Source organism: Coenobita brevimanus, chromosome 57 (assembly GCF_032717465.1).
Source record: "Coenobita brevimanus isolate Jiangsu-jjx chromosome 57, ASM3271746v2, whole genome shotgun sequence".
NCBI classification, from domain to species: domain Eukaryota; kingdom Metazoa; phylum Arthropoda; class Malacostraca; order Decapoda; family Coenobitidae; genus Coenobita; species Coenobita brevimanus.
Window position 1 is genome coordinate 32,393,131 of NC_137010.1, and position 19,323 is coordinate 32,412,453.

The 19,323-nt window shown below is 40.6% G+C and overlaps 1 protein-coding gene across 1 annotated transcript in view; it reads left to right on the forward strand.

The window, feature by feature from the left end:
- Positions 1-19,323, forward strand: part of LOC145402134 (cGMP-inhibited 3',5'-cyclic phosphodiesterase 3A-like) — a 162,101-nt gene that overhangs the window by 120,488 nt on the left and 22,290 nt on the right. Inside the window, exons 4-7 of the mRNA XM_080274251.1 lie at positions 11,450-11,597; positions 12,519-13,137; positions 14,693-14,842; positions 17,679-17,790. Coding sequence (XP_080130377.1) covers positions 11,450-11,597; positions 12,519-13,137; positions 14,693-14,842; positions 17,679-17,790 — 1,029 coding nt within the window. The remainder of the gene's footprint in view (positions 1-11,449; positions 11,598-12,518; positions 13,138-14,692; positions 14,843-17,678; positions 17,791-19,323) is intronic.

Genomic DNA, 19,323 nt, shown 5'->3' on the forward strand with positions numbered 1-19,323 from the left:
CCTAAATCAACCCAATCAACCGAAAAAAATCAACTACAATAAAACCTGACTCTAAATCAACCAAATCAACTCTAAATCAACCCAATCAAATAAAAAATCAACCAAAATCAAGCGAGCCCAGCCAAACCTGAATAAAAGTCAGGCAGTATAAATCAAGTAAAGTAAATGAAAAAAATAAAGAAAAATAAAAAAATTATTAAATAAATTGGTCCTAGTGCTGAAGGGGTTAATATCAAGCCCTTATACATTTTTAGTGCTCAGACCAGATTAACTACTCCAGTGGCTTGCTTCTTTTTTTTTTTTTTTTTTCCCCTCTTCTGCTAATACCGTCCTTCTATTTTTGTAACTTTTTAAATACGTGTTTTATTTGACCTCGCCGTATTCACACGCGGATTTCTTTTTTTACTTTTATTCATTATTCTTATCGTTTTCTTTTAGCCTATTACTGCTTTATCTTGACGGTTTTATCCAATTGGGGAGAAGAGCCTAATAGTGAAGGGGTTAATGAAGGCTTTGAAACTAACCCCTCTAAGCTGAAAATCCCTCTAAGCTGAATAAAATCGCCTCTTTAACGAAAATGATGCTTCCGTATCGAAAACGGTCAATACCACCGTTAGTTCTTCTCTGTCTATCTACCTATCTATCTATCTACCTATCTATCTTCTATCTCACTCCCTCCCTCCCTCCCTTCCTCTCATATAGATGCTACATAGATAGATAGACACAGACAGATAGAAAGGTAGGTAGATTGACTGAGAGCTAGATACAGATACCTCAATATATATATATATATATATATATATATATATATATATATATGTAGTTTAATCTTACAATTAATACCATAAGATTAAAGATATGCTCAATGTTCATTACATGTTTACTTGAACTGTCTGATTTTGAACCCAAATTTATCTCTCACGATGAACTGTGTTCTTTTATTATTATTCTTTACTGAAACAATGCTGTACTTACTGTTCTGTGATGAAACAAAACCTGTAGGAAAAAAAAAAGACTATTTTTTTTCCGTATGATAGTCTTTTTGTATCTAATTCTTGCAAACGCCAGAGACAGCAAGAATACGAAACAAAAGTCGACATACTGAATCATGGCTAGTATCAATTTCTGAAGATACAACTATATATCTAATGCAAAGACAAATAATGAAGTCAGAGAATGTGTTAGCTCAGTTTGTTTTTACTTCCTCCAGACGACTTTGTTCAAATTAAGGAAGACTTCTCAAAATAAAGGGATTAATGATGGCTTTATGTGATCCCTCCATTTAGGGAAGCCTCTCCAAAGTTAAATATAATCGTCCGTAAATGTCAAGAATAAAACTGACACTTCGTATTTTGTATAATTTTTGTTGACACTTCGTATTTTATATAATTTTTGTTATCTCTAAACGATTTTCTTCCACTGAAGGTAAACTTTTCGAACTGGAAGGGTTAGATACAGTCTCAATTAACTCTTTCACTACCAGAGGTCCTTCCTGGGTAGCATCAAGTGGCCTTCTGGTTGCAAGAAGTAAATATAAAGTATGCCACTATACTTTAAGGATTATTTATGGCTACATCTGCTTCATGTAGTTAGGAATATATCACCAAAGCAGGATAAAATCGTGTGGAAGTAGAAGGAACAAAATAACAAGTACCTGGCCTCAGTCAAATGAACAGAACAGCACTCAGCACCCCTGTCACGCGGCACTCAACTGCTATTGATTAGTTAACACCCTCACGTACTGCAGGTAAATTTACAGCACTTCATCTCTGGCCCAATGGCAACATATACACGAATTTTCATCATGATCCTCCCATTAGTTTCCAGGAAATTTAGGTACAAACATACGTACATATATACAAGCATATACATACAGTACATAAATGCATGCATACATACATACATACATATACAAGTATAAACATACATACTCGTTCATACTGACATAAAGTATATACATAAATACTCGTACATATATACAGTATTCACATATATACAAACATACATGTATGCATGTATACACACGAGAGGAGAGAGAGAGAGAGAGAGAGAGAGAGAGAGAGAGAGAGAGAGAGAGAGAGAGAGAGAGCACATAGTCATACGAAGCCACAGACAGAGCTATACGGACAGACAGACAGAAAAGCAAGCAGATTAGACAAAGAGAAGTGACAAAATATATACAACGTCAAACTGGTAACACTACCGATGTGGCTGTATATACATCTAAGGAAAAATGCAATAACTCTGATGCTAAGTACAACTAACGTGACCCCTTCACTGCAGTGATAAATATTTTTCAGTTCCCCCCGACAAGGAGAATATGTTTTCACCCCTGTTTATGTTTGTCAGTCTGTCTGTTGGCAGGATTATTCAAAAACTAAATGAGAGATTAAGATCAAATTTGGTGGGTAGATAGCCCATGTCCCGGGGAAAAATTGATTAAATTTTGGGATCGATCCGGATCGTATTACAGATTCTGAATCCCGATTTCTTTTGTGAAACCCTAATCAGTGATGAGAAAACCTAACCCATTATGAAGAGTGGTTTGGAGATTACGTTGCCATTGTCGGAGAGAAGCACTCCACTAAGTACCTCTCTAGTTTATTCTTCTGCTACTGTACAGATTTTTCAACTCAGGAAAAGTACCCTAGTAGTGAAATGATAATGAAGGGTGTACATTTCCTTTCCAGTGTGAAAATCCTATCACACTAAGATTGTCTGGCAACAAATAAAGAGAGAGAGAGAGAGAGAGAGAGAGAGAGAGAGAGAGAGAGAGAGAGAGAGAGGTGGTTAACTCTCTTAGCTTCCTGTGATTCACTCCCTGCCGGGTAGCGTTAGCTGGAATGGATCACAGTTGTTCCCACCATACAAGGATACACATTTTTCTTGCTCAAAAGGTTGCCCAATTTTTTTTTCCACTGTATTTCGTCACCAGTACCATGATAGTACCCAAGGCTTTCACCACCAGAACAACAACACCATCATGATCATCATTAGTACCAAAAAACACCACCTTCATCATCAAAATGAGTGTCGTCATCATCATCATCATCATCATCAACAGCATCAACAACAACACTCTATATTTCCTAGTACTGTAAACAGGAAAACTGTAATATGATTAACCACCACTACCAAATAGTCTGTCTGTCTTTATTTTTTGCTAATCTCAGACGACTTAACACAGGCACCCCCTCTCGTCCTGAAGGCGTTAATGAAAGCTATACCTGATCCGTCCAGGTAAAAACATTTCCCCTGATAAAAAAATAAATAAATAAATATAAAGAAACACGTCCTCGAGTTGGGAAATAGGAACAAAAATCCAATACTGCCCTTCCATTTCCAGAGTTACCCTGAATCTTTTCATTTCGATAGACTTGGACTAATTTCACCATTTCCGTACGATTATGGGACACTACTGTTACCGTTTTACTATTATTATTATTATCATTATTATTATTGTTATTTTATTATTATTATTATTATTATTATTATTATTATTATTATCTGCTATACAGCAATTATTATTTTTTTTATTGCTATTATTATTATTATTATTATCATTACTGCTGTTGCTGCTGTTATCATTTATACTGTTATTATAATTATTATCATTTTAATTCCCGTATAACGGGCTGGTGATTTTATCCACCTTAGGAGACACCTTGGTAGTCCAAGGGTACTCTCTCTCTCTCTCTCTCTCTCTCTCTCTCTCACGAGTATCAATTTATTTTTCAAAATTCTTTACATACCTACAGTATATAACATTAGCAGACCATCTGTCCTTATATCTGCTGATTTTTTTCAGTTCACACGGACCAAAAGTATCATCATCATCACGACCACCATTACCATCATCAGTATCATCATCATATTCACACTATATTTATAGGGTAGGTAGGACTCAGCTTAAAGAAAACGGATAACGAAAAAGTAAGAGAAATATAATGTGTGGAAAGCGACAATGTGTGTGTGTGTGTGTGTGTGTGTGTGTGTGTGTGTGTGTGTGTGTGTGTGTGTGAGAGAGAGAGAGAGAGAGAGAGAGAGCGAGAGAGAGAGAGAGAGAGAGTCGATTCCCTCATCAATCAAGTCTTCAAATATATCCACCCCACCAACTTATTAAAAGCCAAAATAAATAAATAAATTATACAGCTATAAATACATAAATACATAAAAAATACAACTCTGAACTGGCTGATGTGTCTGGGAAACCTAAGCCTTTTCATTCATAAGGGATTTAGAGAAGTATGAATGTTTTACTCACCCTCTCACTACCGCGACCTGTGTGTGTGTGTGTGTGTGTGTGTGTGTGTGTGTGTGTGTATTCTTATCCTCTTCAGGCCAAGGACGTCTCTTTCGTTTTGTTTTATCTACCATTTATTTTCTGTGGCTTTAAAGACCATTCACGGTGGACGAATTAAATGGACACTGTTTCTGACCACCTTCACCGCGAGAGGTTTTCCCCTGGGTTACATGAAATCATCAGGAGGGAAAAAAAGACAGAAGTTATTGTAATGAAGCGATTAGCCTCTTCAGTTCGAAAAAATCTCTCCAAAACCGAAAAAAAAAAAAAAACTGTGAGTGGCAAGTATAGAAAAAAAATGTTCTAAAGGGGTTTATTCTAGACAATTTCTCACGCCTTTACCCCTCTGGTGAAAGGGATAACTCTAATATTTTATTTCAGTTAACACCAGACGATCATATTTTACCCAGCGTGAGTCACAGGAAACTAAGGGTGTAAATACTCACCATAAACACTCACAGTCGGGACAGCCGTAGTATTCCTTTCATGCTAACGCCACACGATTTTACAGGTCTGAATGGCTTTACATCCCAATTGCTGAAGTGTGTGTATATATATATATATATATATATATATATATATATATATATATATATATATATATATATATACTGTATATATTCGGTCTGTTTTTACCTGACGAAACTGAGCCAGGCCCCCAACCTGAACAATAAATTGCTGTTGCGTCAAATTTGATGAGCCTTAATCATGAAGTAGAAATGAGACTCCATGGTTACTGAAAGTTCTTTCACCTTAACATGGCCTAGATTTTCGTCCTTTTGCGGCAATTTCACGTCTCAATGGGAATAAAAGTCATTGCTACAACTCTACACCATATACAAGGCAATTCTTGGTGAATATCATATTCACATGTTAATCTACTGTAACAACTCAGTATTCAAGACGGAAAGATGGACATTTACGCCAAGTTATAGCAAAAAACAGCATAGTCAAATCCCCTCTCCAATCTGACTACACGTCTTGTCCCTCAACTGGGCTGAAAGGGGAAAGGTATGTTCGTCAGGTTAGAACAAACTGGCTATTGTTATACTTCTCGACTAATCGGAATTCTCTCAAGCACAAAAGATTAAAACTACAACCCTAATCCCACTGGCAAGTAAAACAGTTCAGACTCGGCCAGACCCAAATGATATGTCGTCTGTGGAGATCTTAGTGTTAACAGAAGTACTAAGATAATTGTTCAATATAATCTTCGCTATACCCAAGCCACTTCCCTTACCATCATCATCATCATTACCCTCCCATCTATATTAAAAGACACAGGCAAAAGGACAACACCAAAGCCGAAGAACTATCATCAGAGTGTCTAAGAACACACACACACACACACACACACACACACACACACACACACACACACGCATTCACTACTCATTCATTACCGCCACCATTGCCATCATCATCCATCACAATAAGACATTATCATCATCATCATCATCACAGTCATCATATCCCTATTTCCACTGTATAATAAACTGGGTGGGTAGAATCAGGAACAAAGGCAAGGTAATCCCCATACCAAGGTCTGTGTGTGTGTGTGTGTGTGTGTGTGTGTGTGTGTGTGTGTGTGTGTGTGTGTGTGTACAGTGAGCAACAGTAGTCGTGTCGCGGTTTTGTCCGAAGATTAAATGTAACTCGTGAAACATTATGAACCGTCCGTATGACAGACGGCGGAATGTACCAGACGCTTAGCCCGTTAGCTTATGTTTTCACCAAATTTCACGACACGATTATTGTTGCTTACTGTACAAAGGACTCTTCTACAAACAAAAATAACTGCTTAATAAAACAATGAAAAAAAAAAAATGAGGCGCCCTTTATATTAAATAAAAATAACCTAAACCAGTATCTCATTTATCTGGTTCAATGTGACTTTATACCACAATAACAATATTATTATTATTATTATTATTATTATTTATTGAGTTTTACTGCAGACTTCATGTTAACTTCAAGACCTTGTTTTTATTTTTTCTCAGGACGATTTTACTCTACTGATGAGATTTTTTTTTTACTTTATTTTTTATTTATTTATTTACTTTTCTAATAAAGGGGATGGAAATTTGCTTTTAAAAATCCCGTAATGAGTTCTCCTAATTTAAAGTAACACAGGTAACAGCAAGTGCAAAAAACAGACTATAAAAAAAGGACTTCTTCGGAACAAACGGGATATATACAAGAATAAATGAAAAAGAAAGAAAAAAAAAAGCGCGACAGAAATCAAGGCCTCGTAGTGAAAGGCTTAAAGAAAAAATATATATATAAAAAAAATGGCACTAAACGGTGGACTTCTTTGCAATGAATGGGTAAAAAATAAATGTAAAAAAAAAAAAAATAGCTTACATATCTGAGCCAGCCCGAGCTTTTACCTTCATACCAGAGGAAGGACTGATTCAACTTTTTTCTTCTTCATTCATTCTTTCTTATTCCACTGACTGTAAAAAATAATGGCAACGTAACCTGTCGTATAGTACATTCATACGGGAGTGAGATATAATATTCTGTCTTCTTTACAATTACTTTCATCATCCAAGTCAATCTTCTTCATTACTACTTCTTCATCACCATCATCAACATCATCTTAATCCTGTTTCCATTATCATACTCAGCAGATTGGATCCAGAAACTGGAAATTGGGAATCTTAAAATTTTTAGAACTATCATCATCATCATCATCAAAACCCCACTCCTATCATTAATAAGAACAGGTCAACAAACAGGAACAATGAAATCACCAACTAACTCATTCAGCATTATCAGCAGCATTAGCATCTTCATCACCATCATCATCATCTTTACCCTTTACCAGTAATTATAAATGAAGTGGGTAAGATCCAGACACAGGAAAAATGAAATATCGCAAGAGCTATAATAAGGAAGACACAAAGTGCAGAAAGGGGACCCAGTCTATTTCAACGTTTCGTCATGGTTGGCTTCTTCAGGAATGGCCATTCCTGAAGAAGCCAACCTTGGCGAAACGTTGAAATAGACTGGGTCCATCTCTGCACTCTGTGTCTTCTATACTGACGCTGTCACAACCTATGCTGGATTCACCAGAACTGTAATTATTCACCACCATCACCACAACCATATTCATAACCTGTTTCTCACTTTTATAAATAGAATAGGTGGTCGTTGTTGAGTAACCCCGGTCTGTATGGCCGAGCAGACTCATTAACCGCAGACAAGCAACCTCCCCTACAGGGCCTCCCTTACGATCGATAACGCTTCGCCACAGCGAGGTGCGGTGAAGAATGAGGAAATTTGTTCTCGGATGAACGCCGCATTTGCATCTCTCCACCCAGTTGAAAGGACAGCATAGCAGACTCCACATTACTTCGCTATCTGATTACATGGTTACCACACAGAGACTTTAATGTTTTCCTGAGTTACTGAAAACCATTTCGGTCGTCACTCAGAGCAGAGTCACCTTAAGTGGAAACTGGAGTAGTAAAAAGTGACAGGACGGATGGGAGAAATAGGAAGAGAAGTGGACAGACAGAAAAAGAATGATAAAGGAGAAGGAATGGGTAGGATCCAGAAACATAAAAATCTCAAAATCACGATCTGTATTATGTTATCATCACGACCATCATCATCATAACCAGTTTCACACTATAAAATACAGGTCGGGTAGGATACACAAGCAGGACCAAAAATACCAACACAAACGTCGGAGAACTACCATACCAGTGGCCTGCTAAATGAACCACATCTGCAGTCACTCACTGCTCAACCCTTCCTAATTCAATACCCGAACAAATACAGACACACAGATAGAAAGAAAGAATGCAAACTAAAATGACCTATAAATCTGGCTTAACACGGACATTTTCATTCATGTGGGATTACGAGCGCTATTATCCTTTTTTTATTATTTACATATATATATATATATATATATATATATATATATATATATATATATATATATATATATATATATATATACTGTATATATATATATATATATATATATATATATATATATATATATATATATATATATATATATATACACGGTACATACAGTATGGCTATTTGAGCCACTTTTATTCTTGTATATGAGAGGAAACCTTTCAACACACATGGTCCTCTCTCAACTGGTTAAAATTGTCTGCTTGTAGCACGAACAATTACTTTTGTGGTCTTCTAACATTAATGCTCCATCGGGAGCGTAGAGGTCCTGGGCTAGGCTACTCAGTCCAGACAATTATGGCAAGCTTGACCAGTCGCTGTTCCCTGAATGGCACTATGTAATCAAAAAACCCTAGCCAGCCCTTGGGTTTAAATCTTTGTGAACCACATCCTGCTGCAGAGCCTTAACCCACTAGACCACTAGGCACATATTTATTGGTCATATTGTAACCATCCAACCTAGTAAATTATTATCTGGGCCACAAGAAATAATTGGCATGTGCACAGTACCGGGTATTGTACATTTAATTACGCTCACTTAACCGTATTTCCCCTCCCCCCCACGCAAAAGGGCATTGAAATCTAGGTGTATGAAATTCTTCTTATTCTGCAAAGGTAAATCAATCATCATCATCATCACCATCATCATCATCATCATCATACATAATGTCCCCTCATCGTGTTCAATGTTTTCCATCAAAAGCCATAAAAATCCTCAGTGTAACTTCTTGCTAAACTGAGCGAACTTAAATCACTGATAAGGAATTAGGACCCCCCCCCCTTTTTTTTTTTTTCCTTTAGCCATGGTTCGTTCACCTTAAATTGGCTCAGTTTTTCGTCCTTTTGCTACTTCTTGCACGTAACTCGATGCCAGAAAAAGACAGTGCTACAGATCAACTTCCTTTTTATAGCACTTCTTCCTTACTAGCACAATATTCTAGAGTGAATCAACTGTTTCAACTCAGCATGCATGATGAGGCGATGGCAATTTGGGGACTAGTTAGAGAGAGAGAGAAAGGGGGGGGGGTCACTTCGTAATTAAGGGTAAGATTCGGCCTTTACTTGCCTCTTCAGTACTATACCGTTTTTACTCTATCTTGGCCTAAAACTGCCACCTCTCCACCTTGAATGCTGAGTTGCAATGGCACATTAACATAAGAATAAGATGCTAGTTACAAGGAAGTGCCATGGAAAGGATGTAGAGCAGTGGTATTGTCTCTTTCTCCCACTGAGCTATGTGAAATACGCTGCAGGAAGACGAAAATCTGGGCCATGTTAAAGTAAAAACGGTGTAGTGTTCTCTCCTGGGCTGAATAAAATCGTCTGGTGGCAGCGAGAGGATTAAAATGAATTACTCTTACTGAAAAGGCAAAAAAAGTGTGGTGTAACAGGCGCAAGAAATTAATAACATCACCACTATTAACAGCGACTCTCTCTCTCTCTCTCTCTCTCTCTCTCCCGCTGATACTAGCTTCCCCCATATTATTTTACGCAGCTTAGGACAGGGTCCTCGGAGTGAAGGGGCTAAATGACCTTGCTTCTAACCCCTTCATTAGCACACGTCTCTCTTAATCTGAATAAAATCGTCTGAAGATGGCCAGAACAAGACACAGAAATCGTCACCAAGTTGAATGGAATAAAGAAGTGGTGCCAGAAACTCTTATTAATTCTCTTAGATGTTACGTACAGTTGCCTCCAAAAGTTCCGTTACTCTTCCTTCCCATCCTCGTAACATTACATTAATTTTGGTAGTTAAAAGCAAGTTATTTAAGAAGGAAATGGTTAACTACGCAAGGAAATTATAGTGAGTACATACGACTTTTACCTAAACTTAATATGATGTTATGGGTTATTTGAGGCCAGGAGGAGGCACGGAACTTCTGCTGGAGACTGTACACTACCCTGATAGTAAAACGGTTATATATACACTGCAGAGAGAAAGTTAAGGTGTATTATGCACAATATATGGCTGAGGAAGAGGTGCTACGGAGCTCCTTCAACCCTTGGGAATACGGCTCTCTGCTGGGAGTGATGGAGATGGGGAGGAAGGGAGGTGAAGAAAGCAGGGAAGGAGAGGGAGGGGGAGAAGAAAGTAGGGGAGGAGAGGGAGGGGGAGAAGAAAGCAGGGAAGGAGAGGGAGGGAGAGAAGTAGGGGAGGAGAGGGAAGGAGAGAAGAAAGTAGGGGAGGAGAGGGAAGGGGAGACGAAAATACCGGTAGCTGATGATTGGGAGGGGGAGAAAGTAAACAATATCTGGTCAAACGTATTTCCCCAAGCTTCCATCTCATTAACTAGATAAAGTTCTCCTTTACGAAGTTTACTTTATATTCTTAGTGTTTGTTTTTACATTTCTATCTGTACAGACTCTTTTTCAAACTCTATTATTATTATTATTATTATTATTATTATTATTATTACTATTATTATTATTATCATTATTATTAATATTCTATCTTTCTAATCATGCATACACTTCTCTCTCATCATACTGCCAAATACTGAATTAAGTTTTTTCTTCTCAATAACCATTCAAAATGCATGGGTTTCCCTTTATTTAAATAGACGTCTTGGGGTGGCAAGGAAAAAAAAAGGAAAATAAAACTGTGCTGGCATTTACCCTTAAAATGGCTACAACGTTCAGATATGTGAGCCTGGGGACAGTTATATATATATATATATATATATATATATATATATATATATATATATATATATATAGCTCTGGCTGACACTGAAAGACTTTACTAAACTTCATGTCTCCCTCATCCAACTTGCAACTCCTGAGCTACATAGTTATCCTTAAATTTACACCTCTTGTCTTGGGTTGCTCTGACGACTTGACCTACCCCTGCAGATGTCACTGTACTGATTAAGCTTATATTCTCTCTCGTCAAGCTTGCAACATCTCACCTGTGTCCAACTCCTGAACTTTACACTTCTCGTATTACGGTGCCCTGGCTTGACTTGCTCTTACAGCCGTCATCCTACTGAGGTGGTTAAGCTTACATTCTCCTTCATCTGACGTACATGATCAGTGACTTCCTATGCTTTGCACTTACATTATTCCTGTGACCTTACATAACCTAATCTTGCAACAGATAAGCTTATATCCTCCTTTATTCAAGCTTACAACACCGCTGATCTGACTTCGTAGGCTTTGCGCTGCGTCTGCACTATCCCTGTGACCTAACCTAGCCTAATCTTGCAGACGTGACCCCTTGCGGCTCTCCCACCCACACGTGCTGCCTGGAGTCCCGCCTGGAGCCCCCCAACGGTAGCAACAGGGACGCCAACAAGAACCGATCCTACTCCACCACCGCACTCTACCAGGACGGCATCAGGCGACACGGCGTCAGGTAACACACTCACTGGCTTTGCTGAACTCCAGTTACCAATATCGTCATTAGACATCAGACTTACACTGTCAATCACTTTCCTCCTTCACGCATTATAATTATATGTCACTGAGCATCATCTATGGCAGGAAACATACAAAGCCCAAGTCTCTTTCAGCTTCAGAATACTAGCCAGCAGGAGGAAGCGAGAAATACTAGTACATGAGGTGAAACATTATGCTACCTCTTAACCCTGACTACCATATTCACAAACTTAATTAAACTTCAAGTTGTATACAAGTGCTTATTTATAACACTGACATCATTCATACAAATACCAAACGCTTCACAGTCAACCTAAAGTGAACACTAAAGTGAAAACTTATACGAAAACGTGGTTGTCTGAGGTATCAGTTCATCTCTAGAGCCCAAAAACGTCTTTTGTTTTATATTCTCGCTGCCTTTAGATCGCAAAATCCTCTGTACATAGCAAGACAACATAACAAACGTCCTTGACCTGATGTAGTTAAAACAAGTCACAACAGTGAAAGCGTTAAGTTGCATTACAGGAGCAACACACGGTGAGTTCCTTGCATTCACGGGTATAAATGTAGATCCTTCTTAAATACTTAAACAGACAGCGAAGTTACGATCAAGATCGACTGTTCCCTACATCCACTAGGCAATAAATATGTTGAAATCTTTCATATACTATAACTTCTCCAAAGAGCAACAATTAAGACCATTCACAGCGTTCCTGCGAATGATAACTAGGTTTAAGATCCTTTACAATTACTTCTCTCAGAGACCCACTATTAGTGTTATGATCGTTTGTGTTCACAGAATACTAATACAGATACTTTTACATTCTCTCTCTCTCTCTCTCATCCTCGGATGGGAAAGGAGGTCACAATGATGATGATGATGAAAAACTTTGCACAGGGAGCGCCAGACGGTGTGTTCACTGCATCCGTTGGGCGACCATGACGTGAACCACCTGGACCGAGTCGCCCGGGGCCTGCACGACGGCCAGGGCAAACCCGGGGCCTACTCAGACAGGCTCACCAGGCTCCAGAAGCTGCCCAACAAGCATGTGTGTGAGGGCCTCTGCGACGACTGCAACAGGAGCTACCAGGACGCCGTATCGCCCACCAAATCGCAGGTCAAGGATTCCCCGTCGCCCTCGGATACCTGTGAGTGCAGGTGTGTTAGCGCCGAGGCAGGTGTGGTGGCGTCGGCAGGTGGAGTGGTTGAAGCGCAAAAACAGCAGCCAGCGGACGTGAGATCGGTTGAAGCCGCTACCAGCCACCATCTCACCAAGCTCCTGCCCCGCGTGGCCACTTCAGATTATGAAAGTTCGGATTCACCCAGCTCCGTCGAGACTAGTGAAGAGGCGCTAGGAATGGGCAGGGTTCGGATAGCTGCGGCTGCCGAGGTGGTAGCGGAGGCACCCGTAGCGGAGGAGGTGGAGGAGGAGGACGAGAAGGAAGAGGGGGAGGAACGGGAGGAAGAAGTGGAGGAGGTGGAGGAAGAGGAGGAGGAAAGTGATGGTGCACAGCAGGTGAGGTTAATTACTGTACTCTCTCTCTCTCTCTGTTTACCTAGATCATATTAACGATAAACCACTCCACATGCTATGAATAAAAGTTAAAATACTTATTCAATATGAACATTTATATTAATTAGCGTTACATCATTAGTGACCATTATTTTCAAACAACCATTTCCTTAATCAAGTCAACAAATCCTTCTAACCATTTTTCAGTCAGTATATCAAAATATCTAACTATCTATCTATCCTTTCATCTATGTACCTATCCACCGACGCCATGTCATCCTGCAACAAACATTCCTACCTCGACTAATTCAAATGACTTCACACTCTTCTGCTTGTTTTCCTCCATTCCCATCACACTCAATTATACTTTCATTCCATCCTACGCTATGTCCACGCAAACGCTGTTCTACTTTAATCTTTCAACGACAGTCCTTCATTTCAACCTGTTTCATACTTTTTCCAATTTTTCATTAAACTTCTGACAGGTACTCTTTATCATGACACCAACTGTGCTAAAGTCTTCAGCTTCCATCCTGACTCACCATTTTCATCAAACCATCTCAGTACATTTCCATCAAACTAACTTAACTCCAACCCATCAATAGATACTAGCCCCTTACAGTTTCCATTATGTCGACTGAACTACACTCTTTTTACACCAACTTGGCCTAAATTGCCGTTGTGGTACAGTATTTTGACTCCATGGTAAAATGACCCCGTGGTCATTATACTATAAGGTATTTTGACCCGGGGTCAGTTTGTCGTTATGGTATTCTGACCCCCTCCATGGTACGACGGTAACTACGAATTTTTTTTTACATAAAATGTAATAAGAAGTATAGCACTTGACTCTGGTGAGAAGTAGTTTTAAATTTTTTTAAAAATAATTTCTTAACACCTGTTTGTTTAATCGTAGTATGAAAGGTGTGAAATAATGACTAATCATACAGACAAGAAGTATTTTTTAATTAATCAGGTATACTCCCTTTGGGTTAGGTTAGATTAAGTTGATTATAATAATTTATGACAACAGATATATAATTAAAATATAATAAACTACAGAATTTAGGAGGGGGTCATTTCACCTTAAAGTGAGGGCAGAATACAACATAGCATACTGACCCCGAGGTCAATCTACCACGGGGGTCAGAATACTACCTTACATCGTCTCTCCAATCTGAATGTCGAGTTGTAACACTAGAATACGATGCTGGTCACGAGTAAGTGCTATGAAAAGGATGCTGAGCCGCAGTATCGGCGTTTTCTGCCGCTGAGCTACGTGGAAGCTGCAAAAGGACGATAATCTGGGTTAAGTTATGGTGAAAAATCTACAGCCCTTTCTTCCTTCCAGCCCAACACGCCTTCCCTTTATCCCACACACACGGAAGTCTTGATGGTTGGAAGAAATTGGGCGGTGGATGTTCCGTATGACCCACAGATCAACCTATTCCTGAACTTGTCATCCTGTTTCTCATCCATAAACTCTTCAACCTCATCCAACTCTCTCTCTCTCTCTCTCTCTCTCACTCACACCCATCTTTGCATCCCCCACACCCAGGGTTCCCGCGGGATAGTGGTGGTGGGACAGGACAACGCGGTGTATGATCTGGACGAGCTGCAGACCAACCCACTGCTGAACAGGATATCAGAGTGGGACTACCCCGTCTTCTCATTGCTTCACCAGGCCAACAATATGATACTCAGTAAGGTGAGAAGGCAGACTGCGGCAGAGACGCAGTACCGTGAGGCAGGGTGAGGCACTGTGAGGCAGAGACAAGGTAGGGTGAGGCAGAAAGGAGGTAATGTGAGGAAGGAAGGATGCGGGGTCATATACAATAAAATTACACTGTTTCTCACATTTCAGGAAAACAACACTATGATATTCAAAAAGGTGATGGGACAGGTGAGGCAGGGGGAAGGCTGGTGATACACAATACGGATGCAACATTGTCTCTTTACTTCAGCAAGCCAACGCAATGATTACGAGCGAGGGCGAAGGCCTCCCGTGTCTCTCGTCAAGTAGTGGCATTTTCTCACATGTGAGCGGCCCAACCCGGCCCGACCGTAGCGCTTTTGAGAAGCTTATATCTCAGCAACCACAGGGCCAATCACTGTGAGGTTTACACCATATGATAGCCCAATTCTTTAAGATCTGTTTCTGACAGGTTTCATCACATCCAGGCAGTGCACGTGGCACGTGACACGCGCCGTGTGTAGCATGTCGAAAATCTTCAAAAGAGGGCCACAGGCCAGACAGTTTGTCGTAAAGGCTTGAAACTTGGTAGGTAGATAGCCATCAATTTACTCTAGGCACCTCGGGGTGTAAGGAGACATTTCAACGCTTTCGGATTTAAATGGCCTCGCTCGTACCTCGCCGACACTGGGGCTTTACTGGTACTTAGTAAGGTGATCAGGCGGGGTGCTACGTGAAAAGGTATTAGAGTGGAACTACTCTACCTTCTCACTATTACACCAGACCAACACTATACTGACTAGTAAGGTTAGGAGGGGCGAGGCAGGGTGGGGCAAAAACGAGGTCGGGCAAGGCATATTGGGTACGGTAAAGTCATATACAGTAAGATTACACTACTTGAGACTCCCAATAATACGACAGGTATTCAATGAGGTAAGGAGGCAATGAAAGGCAGGAGGGACGCAGGGTATGGAAGGAACAGAGTGACACACAACAGGACTACACCGTCTTCTACTACTACACCAGCCCAATACTATGACAGTAAGGTAAGGAGGGGTGAGGCAAGGCTAAGAAGAATGTGGCAGAGATACACAAAGGAAGAGGCAAAGTGAAGCACGATGAGGAACTACATACGCAGGGTGAGGCATGAGGAGAAGGTACAGATACAGGGAGGGAGGGTAATGGACAGGCAGGGAGAAGGCAGAAAAAGGCCGGAATAAACAGGGTGAAGCAGGAAGTGGGCAGGGTGATACACAGTGCAGGGTATAAAAGTGGGACCGCGATCATACAACTTCAACAGGTCAACACTACGGTACTCAGTATGGGGAAGAGGGATGAGGCAGGGGTATCAAGTGTGGAGCATGAGAACAAAGCAGGGACACAGAGGGAGGGAAGGTGAGGAAGGAATAAATAGTGAAAATCAAGGTTAGACAGGGAAAGGCCACACGAGACAAGAAGTGTGAAGCAGGAGAAGGAAGGGGAAGGCAGGGGGTGAGCTGAGACAGAGAATGGCAGGTGTGGCACGGAGAGGGAGAAGTGGGAATGATAAAACAGAGAGGCATACAAGAAGAATTTTGGTGAGTTAGGAAGAGGCAGGAAAAGGTACAAGAGACGGACATGGAGGAGTAGGCTTGGGATATATGCCGCATGGTGAGGCAGGGAAAGGTGAGGCAGTGAAAGACAGGGAAGGCATGGTGAGAGGTGAGGTAGGCTAAGGCATGGGAATGGTAAGAAATGCAGGGAGAGGGAAAGGTGGGAAGGCTTAAAGAGAGGGAGGCTTGTGGACTGAGCTAAATGATGAAGAAGAGACTGAAAGGGAAAGAAGGGCGAGGCAGGGAGAGATAAGCAAAGCAGGGTAGACAGTGGGAGAAGTAGGTGGTGTGAAAGAAAAGGAGGCAAGCAGACAGAGCTACAAAGCAAGATAAGAGAGAGAGAGAGAGAGAGAGAGAGAGAGAGAGAGAGAGAGAGAGAGAGGTAAATTAGAAGATAAGATCTAAGGAAAAGTCACCACACACACACACACACACACACACTAACCTCTTCACCACTATAATGTCTCTTAGATTTAATACCCCAGACGATTTCATTCAATATATCACCAAACCTTATAAAGTGGATGGGATAGATATTGCCGTCATTACCCACTGCAATACAAGACGTCCTTTCTAAACCTAATTGAGTTAAATCGTCTGGAGAGCTAAACCGTCTGGAGCCAGCGGGAATAAACTACAAAAAGGCGTTCTCCGGCTGAAGGGTTTAGGACTGATGTAGGAAGACCACAGTAATTAATGGATGTGGGTTTAAATTTGGCTCACGATAAGAAAAGGTATGGTACGTGTGTGTGTGTGTGTGTGTGTGTGTGTGTGTGTGTGTGTGTGTGTGTGTGTGTGTGTGTGTGTGTGTTGGGATATATGTACACAGCGTAGGCAGGTGTGTAAAACCATGAGTATGTATACGATGCAGTCCGGTTTGTGTAGGTTGAAGACAGGTGTGTAGGTGTAGGTAGGTGTACAAAGCAGGTGTCTACACTCACTCCAAAGCGTTTATGAAAAATCCCTGCCTTAATATTTAGAAACAGTGGACGAGGCGCATAATCACCAGTAACGTTTCATGAACATGCAGGATGTCTTTATCAGGCATAAAATAATGTAATATCCACCCATAAATACTTGCCTTAGGAGAGAGAAAAAACAAAGCAGACAGCAACAGGGCCACCTCTCACCTGTTTTCACACACTTTTTGGAGGGGGTGTATATTTTAACCTAACAAAAGCTAACCTCACCTCACCTCACCTAACTTAGCCTAACCTACCCTCACCTAACCCTAACCTAACGCCGCCTCCTCCCCACAGCTAAGCTACCGGGTGTTCTCCGAGGTGGGACTGTTCGAGACGTTCAAGATCCCCATCAAAGAGTTCCTTAACTACTTCCACGCACTTGAACTCGGATACCGGGATATTCCATGTGAGTTACTCGACCCCTTGAAAGGATTATGTCAGTACAGTTATCATCACTATCACCACCACTGCCTTCATTATTACTGTCACTGTCATCATCAATATCAATATCCTCATCATCTTCTCTCACCATTATATCATTATTATTATTATTATTATTATTATTATTATTATTATTATTATTATTACAGGTGGTGGTAGGTAGGGGTGCCCATCACCCACTCGATGTAGTGTGCTACTGCTGCACTCTCTCCCCCCCCCCTCTCTCTCTCTCTCTCTCTCTCTCGCGGTGACTTTGAGTGAATGGAGAAATAGTTTCCTGTAACTCAAGAAACAATTTCCTACGCTGGGTGGTCACCATACAACCGAATGACTCCTGGTGGTTTAGTAGGTTAAGGAGCTTCAACTGGAGAGAACCTGTGTGGGTTCCATCTGAGGGATGGATGGGGATTCCTGCTTGCGTAGTGCCACTCAGCGAAGAGTGCGGCTGGTCCGTTGTCTTAAATGCCGGGTTTGAGTAGCCTAGCCTCGGGCCCCTACGCTCCTGCTTATATGGGGCATAACGAAATTGATGATCATCATCATCATGATCATCACTTAGATACAGTTACGAAATAAAAACTGTTTTCATCTGAAGACAATTGAAAGTAGAATTTTGTAAGTCTCACTGGTGCATCGTGTCTGAGTCGCCACCAAGTACGGCGCTGTGACTGACATTTGAAAGTGTTCTAATGCTTGTTCAAAGTCCGCGACTTCTGCCTGATTTCCTGAGTCAAAATGAGCCCTGATTCTGCATTCAGCAGTGGTACGGCCAAATAAAATAAAACTTGGTAAGCCAGATCTCCAGGTCCGGCACAAACCTAATTCAAGCTTTCGGGCCTGACAACTAAAACAGAGATCGTGAATGTGTAGGCAAGCCCCACACACCAGACCTCATTAATTAAACACCTGCAGAAGTAAACTGAAGCCTAATCTCTCAGCCTCTGCCGATTACACAACGTAATACGAATTATAAGTTACCGAACCAGATTTGTAAGATCAGCCATTAAACTGGTGGATGGAGCTTGACAGTACTTTAGTGTTCCGGTAATCAGTTTTAGGAAAACGACTTATTACTAGTTAAGCTCAAACTATTTAATATGGATCTTAAAGGTTATTCTCTGTCTGTCTGTCTGACTCTCTCTCTCTCTCTCTCTCTCTCTCCCTCCCTCCCTCCCCCCTCTCTCTCCCTAAGAATATATCTAGATATATATATATATATATATATATATATATATATATATATATATATATATATATATATAAAGCGTAGCAGAAAAAAGCCTGACAGGAGGTGGAGAGATAAGATAGAGAATTCTGCAGGGAAAACGTGGCAAAGATTGGCTCAGTCAAGGAATTCGTGGAGAAGGTTGGGGGAGGCCTTTGTTCAGCAGTGGACTTGTAATGGCTGATGATGATGATGATGATGATGATGATGTATGTACAGTATATATGTGCGCGCACACACACACACACACACACACACACACACACACACACA